The following is a 20,060-nucleotide window of genomic DNA, read 5'->3' on the forward strand; positions in this document are numbered from 1 at the left end:
ACATGATTTCAAGGTATCATATATTGTGATACTTTTTGTCAAATTCGATAATATTTTCATGGTGTAAAACTTCCTAATACTCCCTTTAAATAAAGGTTGGAAACATTAATGGTTTTTAAAAATGAAAGGAATATATATGCGGAGGATATTTTAGAGATCTTGGAGGCGGTCACCTCTCACTATCATGAGTTGCTTTCGAATAGTTATAGTATCCCCAAACAACCTACTATGATAGATTATGTGCTAGAGGGAATGCAACACAAATTTTCAAATGCGGCACAAGCTAATCTGGCGAGGCCTCTTTTGGAGAAGGAGGTGGTTGATGCTTTGGCAAGTATTTGCAGGACATCCTGTCCAGGATCCGATGGACTATCAAGAGATTTTTTTGAAAATTTTTGGGACGTGATCAAGCCAGATTTGGTTGATGGGTCAAAAGAGGCATGGGATGTTGGGTACTTACCTGAGCAATTTCAAGAGAGGATGATATTTCTAATTCCTAAGGTATAAGGTGTAACAACTTATGCAAGGAAATGGAGACCGATCAGGTTTCTCAACACAATATATAAGATATTTGCCAATATACTAGCCAAGAGGGTAAAACCCTACCTACAGGAACTAATCCATGTTGGACAAACAGGGTTCATGGAAAACAGATGCATAATTGATAATGTGTTGACATTTTGGGAGGCGATTGCCTTGGCAAAGAAAACCAATTAGCACATTGCATGTCTCATGTAGGGATCGGCAACGGTTCGGTTTAGGCTTAGCCAATTTGGCTTGGATCAGGCCAAACTGGCTAAGCCTAAACCGTTTTGGGGATCTCAAACCTGAACCAAACCAAACCAAACCGGTTCACAAACCGGTTTAGGCTAAACCGGTTTGGTAAACGGCTTAGAAACCTATTTCCAAACCAATTTGGAAACCTCCCTCTCTCCCTCTCTCTCCCTCCCTCCCTCCCTCCCTCCCTCTCTCCCTCTCTCAAATGATCCACTATATAGTATACATTGTACAAGCTCTCCCTCCTACTCTCTCTCTCACGTCTATGTGGTCTCGACTCTCCCTCTCTCTCTCTCTCTCCCCTTATCTGTTGTCTCCCTCCCTCTCTCTCTCTCTCGTCATCTGTCTAGTTCTCCCTCCCTCACACACACACACACTCTCTCTCTCCCCTTGTCTATTGTCTCCCTCCCTCTCTCTCTCTCTCTCGTCATCTGTCTAGTTCTCCCTCCCTCACACACACACACACTCTCTCTCTCCCCTTGTCTATTGTCTCCCTCCCTCTCTCCCTCTCTCCCTCTCTCTCTCTCCTCGTCTGTGTAGTTCTCCCTCACTCCCTCACTCTCTCTCTCTCCCCTCGTCTGTTTAGTCTCCCTCACTCACTCACTCACTCACACACACACACACACTCTCTCTCTCTCTCTCTTTCTCTCTCTTTCCCCTTGTCTGTTGTCTCCCTCCCTCTCTCTCTTTCTCCCTCCCTCCCTCTCGCTCTAAAGTTTCTAAACGGCTTAGTCGGCTTAACCGACTTAGCTGGCTTGAGCCGGTTTGATGAGGCTCAAGCCAAGCCGAGCTAAGCTCAAACCGTTAAGGCAAGTTCAATCCTAAAATGAGCCGCTAAGCCAAACGGTTTAGGCTTGAGCCGAGCCGTTGCCAATCCCTAGTCTCATGCTTGACTTTGAGAAGGCATATGACAGAGTTCAGTGGCCTTTTTTAGATAAAGTCATGGAAAGGTTGGGATTACCTTTAAAATGGAGATCGGTTGCGCTAGCCCTTTACAAAGGAAGTTCGAGTATGGTGTTAGTGGCCACTGGTAGGGCATCGTGGACCATCAATTCCATTACGTAGGTTTATTAGATAGGGGTGCCTACTAGTCCCCTATCTTTTTTATTTATTACAGAGGCATTATCTTTCTGTTTGAACAGATCAGATGCAGGAATAAGGGGTTTAGTTATTCCACATGCGAGCAAGGATTTGCTGGACTCTGAGTATGCAGATGACACTATGCTTTACTTGCAAGGTAATGACGCTAATTTAGAGAAGGCTAAAGGAAGGATTTAGTGGTTTTGCAAAGCGTCAGGGGGGAAAATTAACTGGAACAAAAGTAGAGGATTCTTGGTAAGTTCAAACCCATGATCATTATGGTGTCCTAACCTTGATTTTCAATGGGTCCCCAATGGCATGGCTGTTAAGTATTTGGGCTTTTTGGTGGGAGTTGAGACACCTAAAAATCAACAGCTTGAGCAAGTCAAAGACGAAATTAGAAAAAAGCTTCAATTGTGGGCATCAGTAAAGCTCTCCCTTGCTGGTAGGGTTGTGGTGGTGAACCATATTTTGTTGGCCACCATGTGGCATTCGGTGGCATGTTGGATGTTACACAAAGCCTGCATAAAAAATATTAAGGCAATGGTGAGAGGGTTCCTGTGGTCGGGTAGAGACAATGAGATGGCGTCAGCTAAAGTGGCGTGGGGTTGTTTAATTAAGACAAAGAATTAGGGAGGTCTTGGACAGGTGGATCCAGTTCACCAAAGTAAGGCTCTACTTGGTAAGCTTTTGGTGTGAAGTCTGCAACCCATACTAGAATTGTGGAAGGTGCTCCTTAGGAATAGAGCTGACCTTTGGTGTCCCATTAATGGTGGTCCTTGGCAGGCAAATACATGGTGGTTGTTCAGTCCAACTCTAAAGTTGAAAGAACTGGCTAGCATGGAGGATAGGGTGGTCCGCGCCATAATGAAGGCATGGTCAAGTTTAAGAGAAGGGTTGGTCTTAATGCAACCAAAAACACTGGATGAACAACTACGACAACCGTTGTTTTGGAATCCTAGGATTAGAAGTGAAGATGGTATGATGCTTGGACAACAAAAGTACTTTCCTTGGGGGAGGATGCTAGGGTACAAGATTCGGTCAATACACGATTGGGAGGTCTTTAGCATGAAGAGGTGGGTAGGTCAGGCTATTAGTTGTAGGATTACTGGAAGATTACAGAAGGTAACCCAGTTGATACATGGGGTTGTTGATGGATTAGGTAAGTTGACTGTGGAAGAGGCTGTTTGGTCAGGTTGGTTTGTAGGTGAGAGTGATGCACAACTTATCCGTGGTAGATGCTCCATTGGTGAGGATCATTTGTGGGGTAACTTAAGTTCTTTGATAGATGATGGTACATGGTTGGCAGTGCGGGTGGCAGTGTTGGAGGGTAAGTGTTGGCAATTGAACCCAGATCCTAAGACATTGGATCATGATTGTAAAATATGGCTTTTCGATAACAAGCCCTTATATGAGTTGGAGTGGGATCCATCGGAGGTATGGTAGCAGACACCAGGAACAAACAACTTGAAAAAGTTTTTTGAGTACAATACCAAGCTAGGAAGACGAATCATTGGGTCCAAAACCGTGGGTGTTGTAATGATTTGCAATAGTTGGAAGGATAAAGACATTTCAAACAACGATTTGAAGTCATTTTGGAGGAGACTATGGGCATTGGATATGCCAGAAAAAATTAAGGCTTGGTTGTGGCTTCTTAGCCACAAGGCGGTACCTGTAGGTGAGTGGTTGAGCTCCCATGGTGGTGAGGCTGGGTGTAAGTTATGTGGACATGCTTTGGAATCAATCTCTCACTGTTTTTGGAATTGTATAGAGGCAATTACCATTTGGAGTAGAAGCCATCGAATCGTGGCAGCCTGTGGTGTGAAAGGGAACGTTGTGTGGGGCTCAATACAAGGACTATCCCTAAAAGGGGAAAGCTGGGGTGAACGGTTAAACCCACAAGGACATGGATTTATAGTGCAAGGTGGTAGCATGTTCCAATGTGATGGGGTGAGACCAGGTACAAATTTTGAATTTTTTGAGTAGATTTGGCTTATGGTGGCGTGTTTAACGGCCTGACACATCTAGATCATGCGTTGTAAGTTTGTTTTTCAGCAGCAAAAGCTCTCATGTGAGGAGATAATGTTAAATATCTGGTTTGATCTTGTGGCTTGGTTGTGCGGTCGGTATGATTTGATTCAAGGGGAATCAGAAGAAGCAGAAAGGGCAAGGTCAAAGTTCTTGCTGAAATGGAGCAGCTCTCCCATGCTAGTCAAATCTTCATCGAGGCCTAAGTGGAATTACCATGCACCTAGGTGGTTGTTTCCACCGATGGCTCCCAATATTGTACATGGGTTGTAATTATGTATGTATAGCTGACACAAGCATGCGTTAGTATAGTCATGTTACCCAGATAGTGTGGAGTCGGGGTAAAATATGGTTTATTTCAGTTTTGTTTGAGTTAAGGATCGGTTGAGTTTTTTGTTGTTTTTGTTTGATAGTTTTGGAGTTGTTCCTCCAAGTTGTATATGTTGATCCCATTGTGGATTTGGGTAAACTCTGTTGTATTCTATTTGCTAACTAATGTGAAGTAGTGTTTTTTTTTGGAAAAAAAAAATTTAGTAGCTTTTATATAATTTGAGAAAAAGAAGAATATGCATGTTTACATTTTTAAGGAGACATTAAGAGTTCTTGAGAAATTATCACCAAGTTTTGGAAAAAAATCTGGAAACAACATGCACGACAAATCACCACTTTCCAATGGCTATTAATACATAGGTCACTACCGGTTGGTGCATGGCAGTGTGGGAACCTTAACTCTCCTAATTGTGTAGCGTGCCCAAATGCAATAGAATCAATCCGACACGCTTTGTGGGACTGCCCAGAGTCCCATCGAATATGGCAGGGGGTTGGCCGCTTATTGCAATTATGCCAGGTGCAAGGCTTAATCAAGTGGGGAAATATATGTTGGCTATCATGGTAGGCCCCACTTGACAGATATGAGCATCAGGAGGGGATGGTTTTTGTGATAAAAGCACAAGAGGTTTTTTTCTCCACCATCGACAATGTCCACTCAACTCCTATCAATGCCAAATCTCAAGTTGTGTTGGAGTTGGTCAGCCCAATAACTCTTTGGACTCTATGGAAACAACGATGTAGACGGGTCTTCTCCAACCAAACCGAGCAACCAATAGTGTTAATGCAAGAGATATGGAGTGAAGTTGTAGCCACACTAAAAAGCCAATATGATGGCCTCAAGGGCGACTTTGATGGAGTTGAAAGACAACGACTAGCCTTTATCCAGCAATGGTCGACCTCCCCCTTTATTGAGTCGGTTGGCATCCACATAAGATGGACCTATCGTGTCCCGACAGGGATTTGTATATATTAATCTTATATGTAAATTTTTATAACTAATGGAATGAGTTTTTTTGGGAAAAAAAAGAAAAAGAAAAAAGAGTTCTCGAGAAATATTGTTAATTTAAATATAAGAAACTATAGATATCCCAAGTCTCTACAAATTATAAACATTTTTTTAACAGACATTATGTGCTATGCAAAATGTGTCCAATATAAAACATAAGAAACTTTAGATATTCTAATTCCTCGCAAATTATCATAGAGAGAGAGTCCTCAGGCTACCCTAAACTCCTAGAATTAAATATATAGGCATGACGGTGTTTGCTCTTGTAGCATGGAGGTTATGGGTTTAGTTGTGCTGCACGAAGGGGTTCAATGATGTGTTCATAAAAAAAATTAGTTTCAAATCATGCATAATGAAAGTTTTCTTACAAAATAATGGCTTTACAACACATGGATCGATACTTTTTTCACAATACAAAGAATATGAACAATAGGATTTCTCTTTAACGGCAATGTTATATCAAGATATAGAAATATTGTTGGGTTGAAGTGGACCGTTTCCTAGCCAAAGAACCATTCGTATCTCTCTCATTCGTCACATCCCCAAAAGATGAGATAGTTTAAACAAAAGCTCCTTGGATAGTAGAACGTTTGTGTTGGATTTTGAAATATATATTTACAATAATTCACTACCTTCCTTTATATAAATAAGTCTATATATTTTAGCATTGAACAAAAAGACAACATTTATGGTATGAGAGCAAAAAATGAGCTAATATAAGTTGGATTGCACGACTATCTAAAAATGTAAATCCATATTAAAATTAGCTTAAACATTTCATACCATGTTGGTGGTGATAATTATGATGTTTCAATTGGAGCCACTCCATAATAAGCGATAATTTGGGGCGAGAATCCAACCAAATTTGTGGTTATCAAGGCCCACCTGCAATGACAATAGTTGTTGCACCTGCCCTTGGAGGGGCAACCCATGTTTGCTCTCTTGTTGCTTTTTCCTCCTATGTGGAAATTTCCCATGGATTTTAAATTCCATGAATACCCTTCGTGGGATTTAATTCCACGAGTGCCCCTTCATGGAATTTAACTTCCACGAATGTCCTTTTGGGTTTGTGTTTGTTAAATTGATTCCAAGAAGGCCTTGGGTTTTCCTCTTGGAATCACTTCCCACCAAGGCTTTGGGCTCTCTTCATGGATTCAAACCATTAACGATGGGTTCTTCACTTAAGCCACCTACGAGAGTTGTCCATATGGTGGTATACCCAAGTTGTGACTCAGTGTAGCATGTTCGACTCCCGACGATCATAGTTTTCCCTATATGATGTAGTTGATGCTTTGGTGTTCGGATTTCCGAGCTCAAAATTGTATCTTGATCATCTCATAGTGTTTTTTGTTGATGGTGATGGAATTGCTAGGATTCAAAGGTCGGAATAAATTCATCATCTTGTATGAAAATAACAACTCTTTACATAGATTTCCTCTTGGGTATTGGAATTTTGAACTGAAAATTCGGTGGTGATCATTGGTCAATAGTGAATCACACAGTTATAGTAGATCTTCCGAATGTTTATAGTTGTACATGAGCAAATTTTATATTAGTTCTTAAGCATTCCCGAATGTTGGAGCAAGATACAATTGAGTTCAATATCCTCTTTCCCTTTACATGGTTGTGTGAATTAAAGAAGACAGAAGATTGAATAGCGGTAGTGTTGGAGCTATGCTTGAGTTTTGGCATAGTTTTCTATGGACAATGACCATGTTGCCTCTTGTCATCGCAGGCTTCTTAAACACTCTGTGATTTGCTTTACCTTATCAAACCAAATCTCAGCATAACTTCTGCCATGAATCTTAAATCCCATCCCCCCTATATTGTGAACCCTCTTGCTCCTTTAATAGCATCATGGAGCTCCTCTCCCCAATAAAAATAGTGGCACCTCTTTTAACATTGTCATGTGTGGGGAGTTCACAAGAGGGAATGCATAAAACTCAGGATACATGAAAGGTTTGATAGATAGAGCAAAAGTATGACAAGAAGGACATGAGGCAAGATGAAACTTAAGATAATAAAATAGATATAGCTCAATTGGCAAGAGCTAACTCTCATAACAATAAAGACAAAGGTCAGAATCCTATTTGGACCATGAGATGCATTATGTGGACTTCCAATGGATCAAACGAAAGGAATGTGTATGGATGATCAAAGTGAGGTGCATTCTAAAATAAGAATCTACTATTCTTATTTTGCATGAGCTCAAGAAACCTATAAAAGGGATAAAGGGTTCATTCTTTGGGGGGGGGGGGAATTTTGGGACGAGGCCAAAGCGTAGCCAAAAGTTAAAACTTTACTTGAGTAAAGCTTATTCAAGCTTTCACTTAAATCAAGGAAACCATGTGACTCCAGCTTTCAACTCGAGTCAAGGAGCTTCCTAGAGCTTTGTTGATGTTGTCCACATTTGTCTTTGACCTCCATAGGTGATGTTAGCCACTATCATTCTTAGTCTTCTTGATGGAGATTTGAGTGTGACAGTTAAATTATCACACTTGCCTAACAAGTCATCATACTTCTCACGAATTAACTTATATGTTGAGCATGCGAGAAGTAAATGATATTCATCCTCCACTAAGTTTTCGTCACATAACTTGCATATCTTCTTAGTTGGGGTGATGACGCCATGATTTCACCTCAACTCAGAAGTGTTGTATAGTGTGCGCGCGGGTGAAGAGATAGATAGACAGATATCTTTTTAACGTCCACAAAAGACAAATTACCAAGAATACACAAGAATATTGACTATCGATTAGCTAGGGGGCGTGAGTGTGTGAGCAAGAGAGAGAATTATGTCGATAGACTAACAATCATCATAAAACCAACGCACCAAGTGGGCTTTATATACAAGTCCTAATGGACTATTACATTAAGTGTGGTAGGTGAAGTCTAGTTATAAACATCCACTCGAATATGATTCTGCCATAAGAATTATAATATTCTTTGACCATATTTAGCTCTTTCGTCACATGTTGAGTTTGTGTTGGGTTTATCATGGTTCTCATCTTCAAATGTCTAGCCTTCGTCGGGCTTTCCACATAACAAACATAGATCTACCAACCAATTGTGTGATGAGTGTAGAATCAATGGTAAGCAAGCCATATGATCAACACAACACACATACAACATAAGGGGCTTGTTTTACGCAAAAAAAACGCATCTCTTTACGAGTAGCCATACAACTTAATTTGTAGGGCATAGTCGCCGCACTTGTGCCAGAGTTTTGGCTAAAGGCATATGTCAAGGGTCGATAGCAGTGGATGGGGCTGAGCCCAAGGCCAAGTGCCAACTTCGAGCTTTCTCCATTTTATGCCTCTCATGCTATGCTACTACTCTCTGTAAGACAACAAGCATGCGCACTCTCTCTCTCTCTCTCTCTCTCTCTCTCTCTCTCTCTCGTAATTAGCTTACTCTTTTGGTAAGTTGTTACATTACAAGCCACTATGTCTTGGGTTCGAAACCCAAATTTACTCACCTCTCTATTATATACTTTATATATATCTCTTAATTCACTAGATGCCACTGTAGAATGTAGGGGTTCAACCCATGACCTCCTGGTATCCAATGGGCAACCTTACCAACTGAGCTACATCTATCTAGGCTCTCTCTCTCTCTCTCTCTGTCTTTGGTGAAAACACACAATTATATTAATAAATGTGTGTAAAAAACACTACTTACAATGGGTGTGAGTCGTGACAATGAAGTATGGTTACCCACTAACTACACTACATGGGTAGTGGAACATGTTGAATTGCCAATAGGCAAGGCGAACACTCCACTTAGGAAAGAATTTCCACTTGCTCCAATAAAGAAAATTGTCACATTAGTACTCCCTTCAACTTTCGTAGATATGCTTTCACTCCATGTCTACCATCGAATACAAAAGCATTGCGCATGTTCCAATTATGACACAATCCCCAATATCTCAAAAATAGAAAAACGATCTCCATCTCTGATTTTGGATCAACTTGTATAAATTGTGCAAACACCCATTGTCTAGGTGTCAAATAACACCATGATAAAACTTGCCAAATTTGAGAAATGTAACTCCAAATCTAACAAGCAATCAGACATTATATAAATCGATGAGTACTATCTTCCGTTTGAACAGTGCAAAAGAAGCAATTACCTATTATTAGTCCCAAAGGAAATCCTCCAATCAAAACTCTCCAAATAAAGACCTTTGCTACAAGTGGCAATTTCGAATGCCAACTACGTTGTAAGATCTACCACCACGCACGATCAGATTTGTATATTTTCCATGCTTCTTTAGCCTTAGATGATAACTATCCAAGAGACTCAACAGAGAAATGATACAAAAGATTAGTAGTCACTTGTAACAACGATGTTTGACCCTGTAAATACCAATCAATCCACGATTGTTCTCCTATTTGTAGAGGTAAAGGACCTTGCATCAATGCAATATTTTGTACTTGTTGCCAAATAAACCCATAATTAGGCGGGATGTGTAATAATTGTCACGCTTCAACAAACTCCAAAATTCTTTGAGAAGGAGCATCAACTATATCTCCCACCTCTTTGACCCCCAAATGAAACAAACGATTAAATTGAGAGCGCAATCTCTCCTTTCCTGGCCAACATAATAACCGAGAAGACACAAGTAACTCTTTTTGCAAAGAATTACAATGCTCTCTACTAGATGATGGTTTCCATACACATAACAAGAGTGCTTCTTGCCATGAGGTAGCCAAGTGTTGAACACATGAAGAGCCCGGAATCCTAAGTGAAATACATCCATTTAGTAATCGCCACAATGAAGCCTTAATCGTTGTCCTCCCATGTGTTAAACCCTTGTTCTCAATGAAATATCGAACAATAGATATCCATGATTGTGAGTTTGAACACATGTCTTGTACATAATAATGAAAATCTACGAGCCATAATATGCATAGATAAGTTCAATATTCTTGCTCCCCCCAAGTGCTTAGGGGTTGCTAGATGATTCCACGCAACCTAAGTGATTCCCATCTTATCCCTCTTCTTCCACAACAAATATCGAAGAGGTTGCAAAACATAATACAAAGCCTTCTTTGTCCATGGCAACAATGGCAAGTAATATAATATCATGGGTCCCATAATACATTGTACAACCTTCAAGCATACATGAAATGGCCAAGATTGCGACTTCCAATACATGAACTTATTCCTCAACTTACTAGATATCTATTCAATCAAGTGACCATTTGTAACGTTCATTCCTAATGGATAGCCCAAGTGTCGAAAAATAGAGCATTTCTTCACCACGGATCCTTGCCATCCTAAACATTCCAAATCCCTTTTAGTACATGATATGAGACTAGACTTCCACTAATTAATATGCCATCCGGAATCCAATGCAAATTGGTTCCATACAAGCTTCCCCTTCTCAAGATTCTCTCGTGAGGCTTGTAGAAACATGAAAGTATCATCATCCAAAGCTTGTGCTACTAGTTGCCCAGATCTCGATACCCATGAGTAACATGTCCGCCTGGTGCTGTCAAGACTTCAAGAACACGGTCTTTACACCAAATATGAGGATTGCGCATTCGAGCAGTAGAATTTTTGGGCTACATCAAAGCCTTGATAGCATCACTAACAAGGAATGAGTAACAATAGCAAACAACAATGGGCTAAGAGGGCATCCTTGACGAACGGATATTGTGAGGACAATATCTGATGTAACTCCCCCATTAAGCATTACTCGAGACACCGCATCTTGTCCTAATAAAATATGAGATGAGACATACGATGTCCAAAGCCCATTGTATGCATTAACCTAGAAACAAAGGACCAATTAACATGATCATAAGCTTTCTCCAAATCTAATTGCACCATAATCAATTCTTGATGTTCGGGTGTAGGGAACGTAACGTAGAATGCACACATGCAGAGTACAAAAATAGAAATAGCACAAGAGACGGAGACACACAATCTTAACGTGGAAACCCGAAATGGGAAAACCACAGGGGGTCCACAAACCTCGAGAAACAGAATCACTATGCTAAGAGGAGTACAACTAGAAGCTCTGAGGCAACGACCTCGAGATTCTACTTCCTCAACAAACGGCTGCACAGTTACACACTCTCTCACTCTCACTCACTTCCTGTTACACAGTTACAAAGGCAACGACCTTCTAAGTAACTTTTAACAATGACCCATCATAATAACATTATGATTGCCCTAAGTACTTATACTAGTACACCTTTTGGGTTATTTACAAGTGTAGCCCATAAGGGCATATTTCGACTATTTACAAGTATAGTCTTCCGAGTTGGCTGTCTACACGATTTAGGCTTCGGCCTCGGCCAAGCTTCTCATCAACTCGGCTCTTCTCTTCCTATTCGGAGGGACCCGTTTCCTAACACAACCTTTGGAACTAATTTAATTAGACCAACCTTCCAAGCTTGAGGCATATGACCATAATCCCAAGAATGTTGAAACATCAAAGTTAAGGGCCCCTTTAAAATGTTCGAATAGTGCTTAAAAACTTCATTTGTCAAGCCATCCCAACCAGGACTCTTACCACTACGAAGATGCCTTAAAACTGTGTCCACCTCATCCTCAATGAAATCCGCATCCAATTCATGACTAATGAGGTCATGCACAATACATCCAGCCACATCATAAAACTAATGACGTGCTCTGCTCACCTCATTTGTCATTAACAATTGTGGGTCAATCAATTGCTTAAAGAAATGAACACATATGTCAATTATTGTAGTAGGATCCACTATCAATTCATCCCCTTGCTTCACATGTACCACATTAGATTGAGCATAAGTAGGATGTAATGCTTGGAAAAACAAATGAGATTGGCATTGATTATCTATGAGCCCATCCCTGAGTTGTCGAATCTTAACATAACGATAACTTTGGCATTGCAACTGAGAAATAATAACATGCAATTGACTCTAGACATCCAAAAGCTCCTCATCTAATGGTGCATGTATCAATAATGCATTACACCTCGAGAGAACTTCTGTGAATTGTCGAACAATACTTCTTCTTCGTTGAGCATTAGTTACTCCATACATATGATGAATGATCTTAATGTTTCTTAACGTTGTCGTAGTGTAATTCGCACACTACGTGAAAAATTACATTTTTGGTTTCTCCGGATAGGATATGGAGTACCCAGTGAGAACCGGAAGGAAGAACCGGTGAGGACCAAAACCGATAAGGAGACTGGCAAGAGCCGGATGAAGAAGGCCGGTGAGAGTTGGTGAGAAACGGACGAAGAGGACCGGTAAGAAGGATCCGGTAAGAACCGGATAAAGAAAACCGGCGAGAACCGAATGAAGCAGAACCGGCAAGAGCCGGATGAAGAAGGCCGGTGAGAGTCTCTCACCATATGAAGAGACATATTTGTAAATAGAAGAAAGTATAAAATTATATAGTACATGCATAGGGCAAGAATCGAACCTTGCACCTCCATGTTAATAATGTTAAGCCTTATCATTATACTAGCGTATTATGAATTTTAAAGTTATACTAAACTTTATCCCATGTAAAATTTCTAGACATGCATGGTACAAAAAGTTATTCATGCATAGACACTCGAGTTAAAAGAAAAGATGAGATAGAAAGCTAATCATGCACATGCAGTGTGCATGAAAACTAAAAATAGGAAAAGCATGATGCTTGCATGTGATAAACTTAGACTCTTCCAACACTATATAAGGAAGAGAGAAAGATGTATAGAGGTTGTTGATTATTTTACAAGGATTTTGATCAATCTAATATATTCGTGGGATTCACGATTTTTTTCCATCTATTTCTCTCTTACATTCTAAGTATCAATTAATACACTATACTCGTGGGATTCACAAGGTTCATATCTTCTTTCAAATATTTCTCTTTCTTGCAATCGATTCATAAGGAGCCTTATCTCATGTTCTTCTTTCTCCTAGTCCAAAACCTCAGCGGTTCCCACCCGACTCACGCAACGATCCGGAGCCGAAAGGCACGACAACGTGATATCCCATGCTTTAACTCCTTTAAGATTCACTTGTTGTGAAAAATTTACCAAAATTTGCTCCATGAGAGAATCAAAGTGAGGTTGAAGCAAAAGAGAATAGTTAAAGCATAATGGAGGCTTTCCAAGTAAGGATTTATACATGTCAATTGCATGATTACAAACCTCCAAACAAATAAGAAAGTGATATGAAGTTCCTACATCTTGTAGAACTTTCATACAAAGTGATGTCGGTAAGAAAGAATCATCGTGCATCATATACATTCTATCTAACCAACTCCATGTTTGTCTATGTTGAGCAGATTGGAAAGTAAAACCTGGATCATTCCCATGTGACCATGTCCAAACATCCAACTTCAGAACCTCCATATCCAATGAATCCCAAGCAAGTTGCTCAGGATCATCCATGATTGAATGTTCAGACGTAGATTGAGATGCATCAACACACATGTTAAAGTCACCCATAAGTAATCCTGGACGGCCCACACATAGGGTTTGAAAGAGTGAACCCCATAATGCAATATGTTGAGTGGCTTGGTTAGGGGCATAAATCCCAACCATCCACACAACCTCGCCAAAAAAGTGATTTCTAAAACTAAAAACCGACCATAAGGATCATTATGCACCACTTGCGGATAATATTTGTCCTGCACGATTAATACCACACCTAAATAATGATTATTAAGATGTCATACATAAAATGATGAATATCCGCACAAATGAACCGTGGATCCTGCTAACTCATGACACTTATGCTCAATTGTACATAAAACATCCCATTCTCTACTTAACAAAGTTTCCCATAATATATACTTATGAGGAGAACATGCCCCTCTCACATAATTTCCATATTACTACTTTCATTCAATCAACAATGTTATGACTTGCTCCTCTTGAGCAACCGATGGCATGAAACTGGTCAAAGCATGTTCCAATGCTACATATGGATTTTCATGCACCACATCCTTAGGGTTGTCTATCAAAATCTTTTGTTTAGGTTCTCTCGCTTGACGAAAACCTTGAGAATTCGATGAATTTACAACCCGTCCCAATGAACCAAATTGAAGGTGAAGGGGTAATCCCTTATCCCTAAATTGTCGTTGCTAAGGATCTTTTCGAGGACCCTCCCTAGTTCCTGAATTACCTTGCCAATTAGTCTCACGAGTAGTGGGCAAACTATTATGTTGCATATTCATTTATTTCCCCTTCGACTTGCCCTTAACCTGATGCCAATCTTTCTCAACAACATCACTACTAGTTCTACCCAACAATTTTTTCCCAGCCCTTATCTATAACCACTAAACTTTGTTTTTCCATATCCATAGATTGAGTTCCCTTATCATTAGGGCCCAAACCTTGAAGTGAGACCTCTTTATAACCTACTCTAGGTGATGTTCCTTCATCCATAACAACCATAGTATCTGACACACCAACATCTCTTCCAAATCCTTCCTTACCATTCCCTTCATTAGGAACCTCAATAGTTGAAGGACAATGATGGTGGCACTCCATCATAAAGTGACCCCATTCACCACATCCAAAACAATGATCTACAAATGTCTCCCACTTCAATTTAAAACAAAGTCCTTTCATACCAAGTGTGTTCATACACACCCATCCTGGCCTCTTATGACTTGTATCCCATAACACACAAAATCTGCACTTATTTGTAGCATTTGCATGTAGAGGTACCAACACTTTACCCATTTGACTCATCAACTCTGGTAAAAGTGACCATAAAAAAGTAGGCCTACAATCCACTGTTACCCAAACAGGGCATTATTGTTTTAACAAAGCATGATAATCCACTAAGGGGGACCATTGCATTACATGCACCCATAGATTGACACATGCATGATATTCGTGATATTCTCCATGCGCAATATTCTCAATATTCGAGAATACGAAATGGCCCCAAGAATATTAAAAAACCATTCGTTTTGCAAAATAAATATAAAATATTTATTTATTTATTTAAATAAATTTATTTTACCAAAAATGAACAATTGTTCGTTAATATATTATAGTGCCAAGAGAGTTATTAAACTTACTTTAATTAATCAATTAATTTTTTAATTTTTTAAAAATTAATATTTTTATACTTATTATACAAATATGATTAGTATAAAATTTGAATATATGATTATTTTGAAGTACTATTTTTAATGTCAAAATAAAAATATCCATAAATTTTGAGGGAATAAAAAGTGAAAAATTAATGAGCCTTTATTTTATTTTATTTATTTATTAAAAATAAAATGAATACCTATAACTTATAAGTTATACATTTATTATAAAAATTTAGTAGTGTCAAATCCCCAAGTCCCTCTTTTATTATCCCTATTTATTGTCAAGTTCCTTTTTTTTTATCCTAGAAAATTAAAAAAGACAGATTTTTTATTTTTTTTTTGGAGTTAAACGAATATTTGACCACCCATTCATATTCGTATTCGTTTGCATTCAAATGGGAAACCCGACGAATGCGAATATGTCAATCTATGCATGCACCAATCGTTTATCAAAAAACACAGGAACTTTTGCCAACAATGCACTTCGATGTTCCGGTGAACATAATACTACATTATAAAACCCTCGTGGTCCTGCATATATATTCTTAGCACAATTTGGTGACACGATTGTGTTCAACCATTGTTCAATCCAATTAATGTATGGGAGTTTCCCGGTAAAAAATAATATAACTTCGCGATCATAGAATACATCAAAAGATTGCAACACTGCCTTAGCATCAACTTCCACATCATGCACATCCTCATCAATGCATTCTTTCACTGTATTTTCATTTTCTTCCACAATATCAAACAACAAGGTATTGGCAATTCCCCATAAATTATCTCAATTACAATGATCTTTGTCAACCTCATCTACATGTATTACTTTGGCATATGTCAAATTTTTCTCATTAATCTCCTCAATACCCTTAAACCTCTTAGAGCTTCGAATGTCTTCCCTTTCACGATTACATTCAACCATCACATTACTCTTTTTTGGATCAATTGTTTCCATATCGATGTCCCCCACAATTTGTGAGGAATTCATGTTTATATCCATTATTCTTGATGCGATATCGATCTGGGATAAAAACAATTTTCCATGAACAAGAGAGACAACCAGAACTCACTCAATTGAAGAGGTCGAAGATGATGAAAACAATAGAAGACATGTCGCAATGTGTGTTGAGTATGTGGATGCCAACAACACAAGATTCCTTATTTCTATCACTGCTTCTCGTACAGACCACCAAATTTAACTTGCTATATCTCGTTACGAAGCTCTAATTGAGAGCTTTATAGCGCTTATCTTTGTGCCCAATTCCGAGCATAGCAATAGAAACAAATTCGCACCTTTCTTCCTCCCCTCTTCACTCTCTCCATCTCTCTCCCTCTATCACACACACAGACACACACAGAGATTTACTCAAAAATAACAACCAAAAAATAAAACAGAGACAGAGAGACAGAGAGTCCCTCTGCTCCTCCTCCTCTTGTTGTTTCCTGGCGATGAATTCCTCTGCTACCACGTGCCGTGAAGGTGACTGGAGGTGTGACGGCTGCCAGAACAAGAACTATGCCTTCAGATCCTTCTGTAATCGATGTAAACAGCCGAGGCTCCTCGTCGACTCCAAGACCCCCTCTGATTCCAAATGGCTACCTCGTATTGGCGACTGGATCTGCGCTGGTTCAATTCTTTATATCTCTCTCTCTCTCTTTATTTGCTGCAGATTTATATTCTGTTAATAATGGGAAATGGGGAAATCCTCCCATCGCTCCAATAGCTTTGTCTTTTTACTAACCTCCACGTGACTGGTTAATTTGTTATTACTTTAGAATTTTTTTCTATGTGCATCAAATACACTATAGACGTGTTGCATTTATACTTAAGATCTATTGCAGACTTGTGCATTTAAACGATAAGGCGTATTGTTTAATAGCTCATAGGTAATGCATAAATGTACTCTATACTTTTTTATGCATAAGTTTTTGTTGTATCTTGCTCCGTATCCGAGACGCATAAGATGGATAAGGTCACTGTTATGAATTCTCTATAGTAAGAGCACACGTTCGCTTTGGTTGGAGTGTCTAGAAGATATATTATATATGTGCATATTAGGTTTTTGTTGTGAAAAAGAGCATTTATTCATGGTGGGTGAAATTAAGGCACTGAAACTAACATGTCATTCATAACTTTTATGAGGTTGTTTTGAAATTTTTTGAATTATATTTCTCCACTTGCTTTCTATCGTATGTTTTCTTGCATAGAACAATTAGCACAGATGTGTAAGTACTGAAAGGATTCTAGTAGTAGCTATCCCATATGTATTACAAATTCATACTGATGTAGAACCTCAAACGATAGGCCATACCTCTCACAAAATTTATTTTCATGTATGTGCAACTTCTTTATTTTGTTGCTATGTTGCCTTTTTAGTGCTACTGTGGGGTTCCTGTGTGATGGGTGTGTGTGTGTGTGTGTATGTGGTTGGAACTTGGGTGTGTGGATATGGTGATTGGCATTCGGGGGTGTGTATTGGGTGCGTGGATATGCATATCTTTATGGAATACAAAAGGATGCAGCAACAACAATTATGCTTCAAGAGAGAAATGCAACAAATGTGGTACTCCCAAGGAGTTTGCGGCTTTACCAGCAATGGCACTACCAGGCGCAGCTATGGCAGCACCAACATTTACCTATGATTCATTGCGAGGTTCTGGAGTGCTAGGTTTAGGTCTAAACTCTGGAACAACACTATTACATAGCTCCCAGTCTAGTTGGCCTTTCAGTAGTAGCACTTTGTTGGGTGGTGGTGGTACCTTAGGTGGTAACAATCTAAGCTGGCGGCAAGGAGACTGGGTTTGCATGTGTGGCTTTCACAACTACTCTTCCCGATCCATGGTGAATGGCTCATGACTATTCCCCATGAAATTTTGTAGTTTATGCTTAGGAAGTGGTAATGTAATCTAACTACCTTTATTCTGTGTATGGCAGTGTAAGCAATGCCAGCGATCGATGCAGGCATCAAATTTAAGTTCAGCCTTGCAACCGGGCTTGTCACTTTCTGCAAGCAGTCTTTCATTACTGCAAGCTGCATCAGCCATGTCGGGTATGTCGGGTATGTCTGCTACGTTCTTAGATATCTGGATGGGTGCATGTAGTGCCGGGGTTAATGTGAAAATCTCCTACAAAGAGATTGGACCTCCAGCATGAACAGGTTCTCAATAGGGTCTTGCCTTATGTGAAAGGCCTGTACTAAGAAATTGGACCTCCAACATATGAACGCAACTTTCTCAATGTCCAGCCTAATGGAAAAGGCATGTAACCTTAGCTCTCCGACTAAGGTGAAAGACCTCTACTAACAGATTGGAAATCCACCATCTTGCTTCTTCTTTGGTATATTCGAGGTTTAAACTCTTAGCACAGGCCATTCACATCAGGCCAGTCATGGCAGACGCCCACTGGATATTTAGGGATGTCACATTGTTCTTCAGAGGGGCTGGACTTCTATAATGTTTGAATCAGAGACAAGAGTAGAACTAAAGCTGTTATAAAATTTCTGGTTGTAGGCGTGGGTGTAAAACGATCCGCAATCGATGAAATGGGAAATGATCTAAAACGTTTCCATGGAACTGATTATACACATTTTCAGGTAAGAAATTTGCCAATTGAGCTCAGGAAATGTCCTTTGAATCCTGAAAGCCCCTTTTTTCTGTACCCGTAAGGTAATACTAAGGTCTGTCTTTCCCTCTAGAATCAACTGTCAACTCTCGGAATCTTGCCACTATCCGGGTCTTCTTTCGAGATTGCCGAGTCTTCAAATGGGTCTCTATCAAACTCACAATTGCAACCACCAACACAAATACCTGGATTGACACTTATTCCCGCAATTGTTGGCAAAGGGTCGGTAACTTTCCTGTGTGCCCACTGGCCACCTTTTTTGTGATCAGCTTATAACCAGATTTGTTCCAGTTGTCTTTGCATTTGATACAAAATCAACATGTAAAGCATCCTTGTACAACTCACTTGTGTATATGCAATGCTAGAGCAATGATCTCTTTTTAAATCAATTAGGAAGCTTACACTTATTTTTAAGCCATGGGGATCTTGAACAATGTTATGATGCTTTCAGTGCAAAGCAATGGCGGTCTGGAGATTGGATGTGTGGAGGTTGCAATAATCACAACTTTGCATCTCGGGAGACTTGTAATCGGTAGGTTATTTTAATGCTCAGCCCATTTGTGACCACTTTGTGCTTGTAAAATGGTTCTAGTTATGTCTCCCATTTCATGATAATTTTACTGATGTGATTTAAGGTGTGGTGGGAAAAGGGATTCAATGTCTCAACTATTATCAGTTGCTTGAAGCTCAGGACTTTCGCTGCACATCTATACATGCTCATTGGTCACTAATGTAGTTTGCCACGATCATTGATCGTTGCTTGTAAACTGATGAATGATGAGACTTAGAAAAGTACTACATGAACTTATTGGAATTGATGCAATGCTGAATGGATCTATTATTTTAATGCAACAATTCTTCTGTTGAAGTTATACAAGTATTCAACTTTTATTTATCATTTTCGTAATAGTGGTAACCCATTTCATTTAGCAATCCATCCACTTGCATGGTCAAAAATGCCTCTTTAACTAATTGTATTAGTTTCCATGTTGAATTGCTGATTATAGGTAGGGTTAGAACACATGACCCTATCTCTGCAAGAGAAGGTTGCCAACTGGCCTACATCCCACAAATTCAGTCTAGAAGATACAAGTCTTGATATGTTATTTGGTCATAGACAATAGCTTTCACACACGTCACAGAGGTTATGCAATGCATTTCGTTGATTTT

At 39.5% G+C, this 20,060-nt stretch overlaps 1 protein-coding gene across 2 annotated transcripts; it reads left to right on the forward strand.

The window, feature by feature from the left end:
• Window positions 1-16,668: 16,668 nt before the first annotated feature.
• LOC147854425 (zinc finger (Ran-binding) family protein) lies at window positions 16,669-19,785 on the forward strand. Of its 2 annotated transcripts, none has more exons than XM_087331269.1 (7): window positions 16,669-16,895; window positions 17,785-18,110; window positions 18,204-18,327; window positions 18,779-18,861; window positions 18,964-19,112; window positions 19,342-19,422; window positions 19,526-19,785. In XM_087331269.1, exons 1-7 carry the CDS (start codon window positions 16,718-16,720, stop codon window positions 19,572-19,574), a joined length of 990 nt encoding a protein of 329 aa, XP_087187395.1. In that variant the 5' UTR covers window positions 16,669-16,717; the 3' UTR covers window positions 19,575-19,785. The 2 variants fall into 2 exon arrangements, with proteins under 2 accessions (XP_087187395.1, XP_087187396.1); XM_087331270.1 differs by having other exon boundaries at window positions 16,670-16,895; window positions 18,204-18,318.
• Window positions 19,786-20,060: the final 275 nt, after the last annotated feature.

The sequence above is a fragment of the Azolla caroliniana genome, unplaced genomic scaffold (assembly GCF_043228905.1).
Source record: "Azolla caroliniana isolate FFs.n. ecotype wild unplaced genomic scaffold, voAzoCaro1.0.p SCAF_15, whole genome shotgun sequence".
Lineage (NCBI taxonomy): Eukaryota > Viridiplantae > Streptophyta > Polypodiopsida > Salviniales > Salviniaceae > Azolla > Azolla caroliniana.

What these genes read in the sequence shown, in the direction of transcription:
- LOC147854425 (XM_087331269.1), top strand. Translation starts at nt 16,718, where the DNA reads ATGAATTCCTCTGCTACCACGTGCCGTGAAGGTGACTGGAGGTGTGAC. An exon ending in AGCCATGTCGGGTATGTCGG is followed by an intron (nt 18,328 to 18,778) that starts GTATGTCTGCTA and finishes TTCTGGTTGTAG; the next exon opens with GCGTGGGTGTAAAACGATCC. An exon ending in TCTCGGGAGACTTGTAATCG is followed by an intron (nt 19,423 to 19,525) that starts GTAGGTTATTTT and finishes ATGTGATTTAAG; the next exon opens with GTGTGGTGGGAAAAGGGATT.